Source organism: Ochlerotatus camptorhynchus, unplaced genomic scaffold (genome assembly GCF_037179485.1).
Source record: "Ochlerotatus camptorhynchus isolate MF236.1 unplaced genomic scaffold, CSIRO-AGI_Acam_v1.1 ptg000357l, whole genome shotgun sequence".
Taxonomy (NCBI): Eukaryota; Metazoa; Arthropoda; class Insecta; order Diptera; family Culicidae; genus Ochlerotatus; species Ochlerotatus camptorhynchus.
Window position 1 is genome coordinate 6,210,315 of NW_027040845.1, and position 13,600 is coordinate 6,223,914.

General features: G+C 39.5%; 1 protein-coding gene across 1 annotated transcript; it reads left to right on the forward strand.

Annotated features, from left to right (window-relative positions):
* Window positions 1-295: 295 nt before the first annotated feature.
* Window positions 296-1,017, forward strand: LOC135709310 (cuticle protein 67-like). The gene is made up of 2 exons (XM_065231620.1): window positions 296-362; window positions 439-1,017. Exons 1-2 carry the CDS (start codon window positions 354-356, stop codon window positions 904-906), a joined length of 477 nt encoding a protein of 158 aa, XP_065087692.1. The 5' UTR covers window positions 296-353; the 3' UTR covers window positions 907-1,017.
* Window positions 1,018-13,600: the final 12,583 nt, after the last annotated feature.

A 13,600-nucleotide genomic window follows, 5' to 3' on the forward strand; every position in this document is an offset into this window, starting at 1 on the left:
GTTCTAGCCCTCCGTGCGCGATTTATTGTGGCTGGTCTCCACCCAGACAGACTCCAGCCAGTCCAAATGAATTCAATCGCAATGTTCTTGTTTCGCGCACACGCGTATTTTCTGATATCCATACGAATCAATGCACCCGGCTCAGCACCGTTGTTGTTTTTTAGCTTATTTTGCAGGCGGCCTAATCGGTGTCATAGGCGAAAAAGAGGTGCGTTTCGGCTGTGTGTCACTTATGCACTCCGCGACTATATAAAGAGATCACGTTTTGCAATAAAGTTATCAGTTCATAGTTGCACCTTCGTGTAGTCATATACTCTTAAGTTATTTATTTTCAAAACAAAAAACCGCTCAAAATGTTCAAAGTAAGTTCTAACCTATGGGTCGATTGTATAGTAATCTGATTGATTCTAACCAACTGAAACTCATCTCTACTTCTAGTTCGTTGTTTTCGCCGCCGCCGTTGCCGTGTGCCAGGCCGCCTACTCCCTGAACCCAGCTGGCCCAACCTACGCCGGAATCCACACCCCAGCCATCACCAGCCAACAGTCGAACATCCTGCGTACCTATGGCAACCTGGGACAGATCTCGACCCACTCCAAGACCATCGACACCCCATACTCGTCGGTGAGCAAGTCCGATGTCCGCATTAGCAACCCAGGACTGGCCGTTGGACACGTTGCCGCCGCTTATCCAGGTGCCTACCACGCCCCAGCTGCTTATCCAGCTGCTTACCCAGCTGCCTACCCTGCTGCCTACCACGCCCCAGCCTACGCTCACCCAGCCGTCTATGGTGCCCCAGCCGTTAAGGCCGTCGCCCCAGCTCTTCTGGGAGTTGCCTACTCTGCTGCCCCAACCGTCGCTCACATGACCTACAGCAACGGACTCGGAATCAACTATGCCTGGTAAATAGCGACCACGTGATAACCAACGGCTAACGGACGACAACGGCAAACGTTAAACTCGGGAACCTAACAAACTCTAAGTCAACACACACACACACAGTCAACGAAATAGGAACGTGAAACAAGATCTTCAAACCAACAACGTTCAAGCGACTATACAAGTACACTATACACGAACCGTTTGTGATTAGAACAACAACGACAACAACGGGTAATAAAATGAAAAAGAACAACATTTGAGCCAAAAACATAAAAGCTGCACTGTTGAGTTCTTGATTGAGAAATCGCCCCTAAATATCACATGACCGAAATCTGATATAATCGCTTAATGCATGATGACCAGCGAATCCCAATTAGCTCTTTACCCGGTTGCGCGGATTTAGGAAAAATGGGGGTAAAACGCCCATGATGGGTAAAATTGGACCCTTATATCTCAGCTGCTAGTTGATATGATGGCGAAAAATTGCTGCCATACGATGAACTTTAAGGAACTTCGAAAAAAATTTCTTGTGCTTTATGATTATTTAAAAAAATATTGGAAAAAGATATAAAAAAACCAAATATTCCGTAAAACAATGTATGTATTTTTTTTTATCTATTTCATTATAAAAAGTAGTTTCATTTTCATTTTGCAGGGTTGGTGGGGCAATGGGAGCGCACATAAATGCACAAATTGTTATCAACCATCAAACTAAACAGACAATATGGGTCATTCCAGCTCAAGTGGGTACACCACCTGTGGTCGATGTCACCTATTTGAGCCGAACTTGGCCAACACGCTTATTTTGGCATTCTGAACAAACGCCTTTTTTGATTTTTCTCGGAAGTTCCTAAATCCCTCTCGGCTACAACCCTGGAATTTCGAGATTTATAAAAATATATCTTTCAGAAGAGATTACTCTTCCACAAAATAAGCTATTTGTGATCTTAGAACGTCAATTTGAAGGTTTTTTAATGTTAATTCTTATAGGTGTACCCAACATTTGTTTTTGTTATAGTAACTACAGTAAACAGGCTGATTACCGGCAGGTACCCAAATAATAAAAAAATAGCCTGGCGGGATTTTTTATTTCTTAATATTTTGAGCTCAAATTTTCACTGCACTTTGGAAAAATCTTCTACTTGATGTATTTCCAAGGAAAACTGATTTGGACAAATTGTTTTTGATATATGACCAGATGAGTGGGTCGTAGTTTTGAGCTTTTCTGGTAGAAAATCAATGATATTCAACATTTTTTTTTTCTTGAATTGGACATAAGACGAGGTATATATTCAGTTGTCCTCTAACCAATCGAACAGATTAATTGTAGATGACTAATTTAGAGCACTAGTGGGTAACGGTGGGTGGATAACATGGTACATAATGGTCAACAAACTGATTTTGAGCTATAGGTTTGCTGATGACACATGACAGTTACGTTAACAGTTAACGCATGCATCTAAAGCTCTCAATTAATAACTGTGGAAGTGCATCTAGAACACTAAGTTGAGAGCACGCAATAAGCTAATATGCGATAAGCAGCTTGCACTCACGGTTACTATCACCTCCTGAAAATTCGTCCGTTGAGCAATTGTGGGTCTCAATTACTTCTCGTAACTCTACCCTGTACATTTGCGTGGTGTACATTCCTCCGGATCGTATAAACGATGGTACTCTCATCGAAAAGCACCTGCTGTCACTCGATTGGATTGTTTCGCACATGGGCGCCAATAACAACTTAATCATCCTGGGAGACTACAACCTACGCGACGTCTGTTGGAAACGCAATGCTCGTGGATTTTACTTTCCTTGTGCATCCCGTTCGTCGATTGGTCAAGCATCATGTAATTTGCTGGATGCCTATTGCACTGCAAGACTCGGACAGATGAATGGAATTCCAAACCATAACAACCGCATGCTCGATCTCTGTTTCGTAAGTGAGGAGATGTGCACTGATTGTTCCATCATATCAGCTCCCTCCGCGGTTTTTAAAAACTGTAGACATCATCCTCCTCTGCTGGTGACCATAAAGCTCAACGTTCATCATAATTTCAAATACACTGTAGAGAGCGTCCTCTGTAGCTTTTGCGAAGCCAACTTCAGCGAAATGAATAATTTTCTCTCAAATATCGATTGGGAAGAGGCACTGCGTGACTGTGATTCTAACCTCGCGGCATCGACGACCTCCAACATTCTTTTGTACGCAATCGATCAATTCGTACCTAAGCGAATTAGTCGCGAACCTGTTAAACCTGCCTGGTCGAATTAAGAGCTTAAGCGATTGAAAAAAAAATGAAAGGGCTGCTCTTCGTAAGCACAGCAAATACCGAACCGATTCCACGAAAGCATGTTATTCTAAAGCGAACACGGATTACAAGCGACTCAACAACCAACTGTAACATGCAAGACCAGCTTCAGCGTCGTCTGAAATCAAATCCTAAGAACTTTTGGCGCCATGTGAATGCCCAAAGAAAGGAAAGCGGACTACCCTCAAGTATGACGAAGGGCGTAATGGAAGTGGACTCCATCGTGGGTATTGCCGAATTGGTTCGCACACAATTCAGCAGTGTTTTCAACGACGAACGACTCAGCACTCAGGATGTAATTGCTGCGTCTAGTAACGTCTCTCACTCAACCTTCTCCAGCCATCCATTTTCTATCACCAGCGAAATGGTTATTTCATCCGGGAAGCAGCTAAAAACTTCAACGGGTTTCGGTCCAGATGGCGTACCGTCGTTAGTTTTCAAACGCTGCCTGACTGCTCTCGCAACACCTCTAGCCAACGTGTTCAATCTCTCCTTGATGTCTGGGGTTTTCCCAGCTTGCTGGAAAGAGTCTTTCGTGTTCCCAATCCACAAGAAAGTCTGCAAAAGGACTGTTTCAAACTACCGTGGAATAGCTTCGTTAAGTGCTACCTCCAAACTTTTTGAATTGATTATACTCGAAAAATTGGTTCAAAGTTTTGCACACTGTATTTAGACGGATCAGCATGGCTTCATGCCTAAGCGTTCCACGACAACCAATTTAGTTACGTTCACTTCGTTCATCATTCATGAAGTAGAACGTGGCCATCAAGTAGATGCTATCTACACATACCTCTCCACAGCATTTGACAAAATGAACCATGACATTGCATTGGCTAAATACGACAGGATAGGTGTTCACGATGGTCTGCTTACTTGACTCTACTCCTACCTGACTGGTCTAAACATGTCTGTCAAGATTGGAGACTATCCCCATAAAAAATTTGACAGATGGGGAATTTCACTGTCGACCGGCGAAATCGGTTGTATACAAAAAAGGCCTATTAATAAACCGACAACGTATTAGTACACTAGTTATTTTTGTCAACATATTCGTTAATGTATTAAATCGAATACCATTTGTAATGCAGATTACGAATATGCAATAACCCCATTACCCCTAAAGAACCCAATTTAATTATCCGATTAAATAGTGTATTTCATCTGGTGTCATCAATTTAATAAACCGATTTAACAGTTGACTTAATCTTTTCCATCATACAAACAACTGAATGGACCGATTAACCATTCTATTTCATTTGGTTTCATCAATTTCGTATGCTGATTTATTTATCGACTTAATCTGTTTCCATCGTAGAAACAATTAAATAAACTGATCAACCAGTATATTTCGTCTGGTTTCATAGAATCCCTGCTACAACTCTGTCATCCTACTAGTCGTTCGATTTGGTCGCTTCTGGTTGACTGATTTCCTATGTTTTCGACTACCGATTTAGTGTGCTGACGCGTTGGCAACCTCCCCTTAAGCAGTCCCATAAGAGTCGATGCAACAATTTATAAATACGTCGGTTTCATAGTCGGTCGATCTTACCGACGTGAACCGATTTAGTCGAAGGGAAAATCGGGAGGATTTTTTATGGGGATGTTTCTTCATCCTTCCCCGTGACATCCGGCGTTCCCCAAGGTAGCCATCTTGGGCCATTTCTGTTTATGTTGTACATGAATGACGGCAATACCATCATGAAATGCCTTAAACTATCGTATGCGGACGACTTGAAACTCTACTTAATGATGAAAGAACCTAGTGATGCCATTTTCTTGCAGCACCAATTGGAAGTCTTCACTGAGTGGTGTCGTATTAATCGCATGTCACTAAATGTCTCGAAATACTCTGTAATTTCCTTTGGCCGCAAACGTTCGCTTCTTCACCATGACGGGCATAACTTTGAAACGTGAATAGACTGTTACGATCGCATGCTTTCCTGAACAACCGCCTCTTACGATCCAACTACGGATGGAATGAGGATGTGTCGCATCTTTAACAGATGCTACAATGTATTTGACTTCAATGTTTCCCGTTTTAGAAATAAGTGCAATTTCAAGATAATTGTATGTTAATTTGCCTAGAATAAGTAAACTGTCATTTGGGTGAATATTTTATCTGTTGGCCATTATATAAATAAATAAATAAGCTTCAAATGCATAGAAGAAGAACATGACAGTTACGTCCATCAATGGAAAGTGTGTTTTCAAAAAAATGAAAAATAAAGGTTCTTTATAACTAGAAATACTAGAAGGAGTGATGAGCGGAGAGAATCCCAAATGAGAGCCAAATGAACTGTCAAAATCTGAGCCAAACGAACATTCCCATTAGATTTTTTCCGAGGATGTCTTATTCTTACTAGATTAAATTTGAGAGTATTGCAATAGAACAGAAATTCAATCACCTTTATGTTTCGTGTGCTTCTCAAATTCAACTAGTTTTTGGAATCAAAAGCAATATTCTAGCTCTATTGATTAATTGATCTTAGCTGGTTAATTAATGGCACCAAAAATGTGCAAAATATTGCAAGATAATTTAGATACAAATCCCTGCTGCCGAATTGTATTTTGTTTTCTCCGCCCATCTCTCCTTCTAGTATTTCTATTTATAACTATAATAAGAAAAGCATTCTTGCTCGTGAGATTGTATCTAAAAAAATAAATTAATTACTCAAATAAGGGTATTATTCATCCGCAACTAAAATTTTATACACAGAGAAAAAAAAATTACCCTAAATTTAAGTTCTTTTTACTTAATTCTGGGTAATTTTGAGTTTTGCATCCCACTCTCACTTTTTGTTGTTGTCAAAAACAGAACGAGAGATTCGACTTTTTCATGACTATCGTTCAATAAGCTACTAGTGAGTATATGAGATATTCTCTAATTTGAGTCAATTGAACTTAATTTTGGGTAGAAAATACTCATGAGTAAGTAATTATTTTTGTCGTAGTCAAATGCAAACTACTATAAGCGATTTACTCAAAATTAGCTTATTGAACGGAACATGGGAGATGAGTGAAAAGAACTTAATTTTGGTTAATTTTTCGGTTCCGTGTATACCTGCTAATCTATCTGCTTTCATCGTACTTCTAAAGCAAAACGTTTTGACTGTATCCCATAGGAACGTATTTTTCACTTTTAGAATGACAAGAATGACAATTGAATTATTAACAGAAGTAAATAAATGAGCTGTTTATGATTTCATATATAGAGAATCCTGCCCAGAACATGTAGAAAATAACATAATTCAAGAAAAAAAAATATTGGTTGATTTTCCACCAGAAAAGCTTAAAACTCCAACTTACTCATCTGGTCATATCTCAAAAACTATTTGTCCAAATCATTTGCCATTGGAAACACATAAAGTAGAACCGTTTCTCAAAGTGTGGTGAAAATTTGAGCCCAAAATATTAAGAAATAAAAAATCCCGCCCATGGCGAAAATAGGGCATTTTTAGACAATTTGGATACCTGTCGGTAATCAACCTGTTTACTGTAGTTACTATAACAAAAACAAATGGTGGGTACACCTATAAGAATAAAAATTAAAAAATCTTCAAATTGACATTCTAAGATCACGAATAGCTTATTTGGTTGTGGAGTAATCTCTTCTGAAAGTTGAAATTTTTAAAAATATCGAAACTCCACGGTTGTAGCCCAAAAGGATCTAGGTACTTTAGAGCAAAATCAAAAAAGGTATTTGTTCAGAATGCCAAAATAAGCGTTTCGGCCAAATTTGGCTCAAATCGGTGACATCGACCACAACTTTTTTAAATTTTGTACCCACTTGAGCTGAAATGACCCATATATGAAAAATCAGTGTTAAGCAGTTAATATAAATGTGTTACTCACTTTGATTGGTTATACTTCTCTGTTAAGGACGCTGTGATATCTGTATTTTTCGAAATGCTTCCATGATTTGTCCTCCCGCTGTTATCTCTGGAATTGTTGACATTGTCGAAGCTTATGCAAGGCATATCGGAAAAAAGAAAAGAATTATAAAGAAGTATTAGTAAAATATTTCATTTTGCAGAGCAGGGTTGGGGCAGTAAGAGCGCAAGTCAATCCAAGGCCGATAGTAAAGGAGGTGTAATGGCTGACTCGCGACGTGCAGGCTACCTACACTCAAAAATATTACTAATCATATAAAGGTTAAAAATTAATCATTTTATGATTTATCAATTTTTAAACATTGATTTGATTATAATTTGGTTTAAGAGTTATACTAAGTCGGAATAGAGGCGTAGAAATCGTTCACTTTGTATTAAGGTAAATATTTCGAGGACGCTCATAATGGTTTTCGATCGAGTCTTTATTTTTTTCACGTCAATTTTGATTTCGTCGGTAGTTTAGTGGTCTAATATGAACCAATATAATTGATAGACACTTTCAACCAACAGGTAATGTAATAAAACATAGTTTTAAAAATAAAAACAATATTCTTTTCCGTCCCTAAATGGTCCACATAATTTTCATTACAGGATTTGATGAATTCCTGTGAAGAATCTGATCTGGAGCTGCTGGTCGGAGTAAATCCGAGAACGCCCGTATGCGCAAGGGTTATGTAGAGCAATCACCATGTCATTACAACAATCGGTCTGAAGGTCAATCTATCGTGCGAGTATGAGGTAGGTCTATATCAAAGGGTTTGATTCTTCATAGATCGTTAATTACTGATATCTGTTCCACATTTCAGCACCTTGGGCGGCTAGCATTCAACCTTTCGACACCATGGATGAACTGCACTTCCGATAGGAGGACATCTCTCTGCACTTAGTTCATAATTGTCGAATGGAACGGAAACTGGAGTACGGTTGAGAACTTTCATCACGACGCAGCTGCAAGACAATTTATATGTTATCTTAACTTATGACAATAAAAATATAACTGCATTAGTGCTGTTTACTTTTATTTATTATCAGTCACGACATAAAAATCAATCAAAAACGCATCCTGACAAATAAACGGACTTTATACATCCTAAAAATTACTGCAACTTTATACTATTCAATGAATAAATCATTTTTATACTAAGCATGCATTCTGTAATTGTAATTGTAATTGTTCAGTGCATAGGCTGTGCCTTCCGCTAAGAAGGCTTATCTAGGGACCAACCCCCTAGTCTATACACCTACTGTCCTTCCCGTTGCACTCGTCAGCTCGTGCGATACTCTAGACACACATGGGTGGTCGTATCCGGGTCCTCCCCTGGGTAGGCTCGTGTCCGTCCAGGTTCTGGTACATTAACTTATCTATATGCATGGTAATTATACTTTTAAAACTCACCTTTTGATTATAATGTCGAAAATGCTGAAACTAAATAAAGGTTAGCGATCCATATAAGGTGTGTGCTGCGACGGAGTAGTAATTGAAGGAAATGAGGTTCTGCTGTGAAGTATAGGTAATTCTAAAATAGGTAAATCAATTAATCATCAGCTGCTAACAGTTACTAATAAATGGGTACGATAAATCACTCATCAATAAGTATTGCCACTCCCACTGAAAAATGGACAAAACCTTAATCATAAATGGATATTCGATTCCTACCGTGTATTTAAAGTAAAGTTAGGATCTTATCAAGCAAGCACACACCTTTTACGATTCTTATCCTACTTACGGTTTCCTGCACATACGACTTTTCCTACATACAAGCTTCGTCCAGTATACATTGGCTGTCTCCAACCGGCATGATCCTTTCTGTCTGCTTCCTCTTGCCGGTGCAAGTTTAATTCTTCTTTTCTTGTTCGAATTTTCTCGCTACTTTTCTCCTATTAAACTTCTGGTCGTGTTCCCATTTGTCCTCAGGCAGTTAATAGTAGTACATGATAGGAAGAAAAAAAGAAATAGAACAAGTTAAGTGTGAGCCGCATGCATTGGTTACTTATTTGGGTCATGGTGTTGTCTTCCCTATTTATTTGCCTCTATTCGCTCTCATATCGCAACGTTTAACTCACCCCTTCCCTCACACTATTATGGTCGGAAAAGAGAACCCATATTTAGTAATCTATCGCGAACTGCGATGCAGAAGATATTAGTAGCAAACTAATCTGGAACTGGTCTAATACATATAACCCAGTGAGTATTGACACATCACACTGTTGTGAATGAGCACGGACGCGAGATTTACTAGAGTATTAAATGCAAAACGCAAATTCATTATAAAACTTGACAAGACATCGTCAATCCCCTTATTCTTGGGCAGGGTCTGACGATGTAAATCTGATTTTGATCAGTGAACGTGCCCCATATGGTACATTTTCTCACTATGAACCTGTCATTTCCAACCTATCTGAACTATTTAATAAATGGAAACCATAACATGGGTTACGCTTCCCCTAAGCGGGCCCTCCGCATTCTATCTCTGTCTTATCTCAAATGCCAATGGTTTGAATGTATCAATATATACATTGAAAATGACGTTCAATCAAATAAACCCATACCCCACTCACTTGGCCAGGCTTCAGAATCGTCCAGTGGGCAGTGCGCTCTACACTCCAAGTTCTCTTTCTTTCAAATTCACCCCAAATTTGATATTTTACCCCTTTGAGTGTTGATTAATCACAATGAAACATTGTGATAGAGCACGGACTTGAGGTTACTAGAGTATTAAATAATCTAGGTCCTATTTAGGATTATATCTGAAAAATCCAAATCTGGCCAACGCCCACCATTTTTATACTAAGCATGCATTCTCCCTCTTTATACCAAGCTATGCGTCGGTCAGGAGAGTTGCGATTTAGCGTAACTTTTATACTATTTAGGTTTCAATATGTTTTGAGTGTACATGATAACCATAAGAAGGGATGATGATTAGATTGAGGTACACTCAAAAAATATTCAAATCTAAATAGTATAAAAACTACGCTAAATCGCAACTCTCCTGACTGACACATAGCTTGGTATAAAGAGAGAGAATATGATCTTAGTATAAAAATGGATTATAAATCCAATAGTATAAACTGCAAATATGCGAATGATGTATAGTGTGACTATATTTGGTAAATGAATTAGTGCTGTGCCATTCGTTGCTTTTTTTCATGAATTTTTAAACAAATTTAAAATAATCATCAATAACTTTTATGTTTAATATAAATATACTCCATACATAATTTAATCTTATTAAATTCGCCGAGTAAAGAGCAATTTAGATGCAGCCGATTTAAATCATGATCACCCAATGAGACAATTTCCCCATTGTCAATTACCGCCGTCTTCCTATTTTACAATCCCTTCGTGATCCAAGTTCTTCGTGAGCTGTTTGCTCTTCAGAAACTACATAACGCTGCTTTTTTTATAATTACTTTATTTGTACAGGCTCAATCGAATAAACTTTACAGAGCCGAGTTATCCTTTGCGTTATACATTATTACCACAGACAAACAGACATAACACTCGCAAGTTGTTCATCGAACAAGCATTTAACGGTAAATTTAAAAGTATCGTAGTTGGTAGTACCGCCACCTGTGGCGCGCGTAGTCAGTTCCCTTGCGTTTGACGATTACACACTACCGCCATCTGTTCAGCGTACTACCCACCACAGTGTACTCAACAGATGGCGGTAATGTTTTAGCGACGATGTTTTACAGTGAGAAATATTCAATGTGTTATGTCTGTTTGTCTGTGTTATTACTGTCTTAAATTTAAAGTTAAAGGAACTGGACCGAGTACTCGCGGTTGTCTCGAGGTTAGTGGAGATCTACAATTTTTTGGATGGGAAAAGGGAAGAAGGAGGTTTGAAATGTGGTTTACGATACAACTATTTAATTAATCCTAAAGCATGAAATTATTTCTATTCATCTTGAAAACAAAAATTGAAAAAAAAAACCCCACACGTACAAAATACAAACTAAACACAAGGTTAATCAAACTTACAATCTAAGGTTAATATCCTTAAAGTAAACATATATGAGTTTCATAAACTCCAGATCGCGTCTAGCCAAAATATCCCGAACTGGAACATTAGGTTGTCTACCTCGAGCCCGAAGGGAATCATAAAAATGTGATCTGACTCCACGATACTCCACACAAGACCAAAGGATGTGATCAGCGTCCTGGTAACCTTGTCCACATTCACAGAGATTGCTGTCTCCCAACCCCACACGGAACAAGTGATCGTTTAGACAATAGTGATTGGACATGAGACGAGACATCACGCGTATGAAGTCTCGACCCAAGTCCAACCCTTTTAACCATGCAAACTTCGACACCTTAGGGATAATTGAATGTAGCCATCGTCCCAAGCTCCCTTCACTCCATTGATGTTGCCAGCTAACGAGCGACTGCTGACGATAAATAGAGAAAAATTCACTATAGGCGATTTGTCTATCATAAATGTCGCCTTCCATAGCGCAAGTGAATCCGCTTTCTAATTGCCCAAAATTGAGCAATGGGAAGGGACCCACACGAAGGTGATGATGAAAGAGCGCACGGATAAAGCACTAAGGCTCTGAACCATTTGGTGGATTATTTTAACTTTTGGTTAAAATTTGACAGATGAAAAGTTATCGATTAACCCTGCTATCCGAGCATGGTTATTTCTGACAGACAAGAAGTTAAATTTTGACAACCGTGGCTCGAAAACCGGTCGATCGACAGCACGGGGATTTTCGAACATAGAAAATAACTTTCGAAATGTCACTTTTAACCACGAGTTAAATTTAACTCGGCAAATGGTTCACAGCCTAAGCAGTTCTCGTATTTTCAAGAGAAAATACGAGAAGTGCTTTACCGGCCTAATGGAACGGATAGCCTCGACAGAACTGAGACTATCCGTAAAAATAAAGTAGTGGTCTGGAAGAAGTGAAGCAATAGTTTCCAAAGTGTAGTGAATTGCTGCCAGTTCAGCCACATACACAGAACAAGGAGCTTCAAGTTTTCGAGAGGCGCTATGAAATTCATTAAATACACCAAAACCAGCGGACTCCTCTATTAGAGATCCATCTGTGAAAAACGTTCTTGCAGAATCAACATGGCCAAACTTTGCAGCGTATAATGACGGAGCAATCATAGGACGATGATGCTCTGAAATTCCGCGGATTTCCTGCGTCATAGATAAATCAAAATTCACTGAATTGCCGAAATCGGAGAAGACTACACGATTGGGAATATTTCTTGAAGGGCTGACATCCTGTGTTAAATATAGGTAGTACAAAGTCATAAAACATGTTTGAGGATTTAGCTCCAGAAGCTTCTCAAAATTTTCGATCACCAGTGGGTTCATTACTTCGCAACGGGTGAGGAGCCTCAGAGATAACTCTGAAAAACGGACGGATAGTGGCAACATGCCCGCCAGCACTTCGAGACTCATAGTATGAGTCGAGTGCATGCATCCTAACGCGATACGAAGACAACGATACTGGATCCGTTCCAGCTTGATGATGTGCGTTTTAGCTGCCGACTGGAAGCAAAAACTACCGTACTCTAAAACCGATAAAATCGTTGTCCGGTACAACGTCAGAAGATCTTGTGGATGGGCTCCCCACCACGTTCCGGTAATTGATCGAAGGAAATTGATCCTTAGTTGGCATTTTCGTCTCAGATACTCAATGTGGGATCTCCAGGTGCATTTGGAATCGAACCAGACCCCAAGATATTTGAAAGACATGGAATGAGTGATCGGCTTACCCAAAAGTTGAAGCTTCGGTTGTGCTGGGCTATGCTTCCTAGAAAAAACGACCAACTCAGTTTTCTCCGTGGAGAATTCGATACCTAGCTGGATAGCCCAAGTAGACAAATTGTCTAAGGTATCCTGTAAGGGTCCTTGCAGGTCGGCCTCTCTGGGTCCTGCAAGTTGTCTCAACGTGCAATTGTCACTAAGACAATTGTCAATTTCTCTAACGTAGAAATTGTACAAAAGGGGGCTTAAACGTGAGCCTTTGGGGAGACCCATGTAGCTAAATCGAAAAGCTGTAGAGTTTCCATGAGAAAAGCTCATATGTTTTTCTGACAGCAAATTGTACAAAAAAATATTCATTAATGGAGACAATCCACAAGCGTGGAGTTTCTCTGAAAGAACTTCAACGGATACTGAATCAAAAGCCCCCTTGATATCCAAGAACACAGAAGCCATTAGCTCTTTCTTAGCAAAAGCCAACTGAATTTCCGAGGAAAGCAACGCGAGACAGTCGTTCGTTCCCTTACCCCTACGGAAACCAAATTGAGTATCTGAAAGAAGGTGGTTCGTCTCAACCCATTCGTCGAGGCGAAAAAGGATCATTTTCTCCATCAATTTCCGAATACACGACAGCATCGCGATGGGCCGATACGAATTGCGATCCGACGCGGGTTTATCAGGCTTTTTAATGGCTATCACCCTCACTCGTCTCCAATCGTCGGGAACAATATTGAGTTCCAAGAACTGATTGTACAAGTTCAACATGCGCCTCTTACCGACGTCTGGGAGGTTTTTCAGC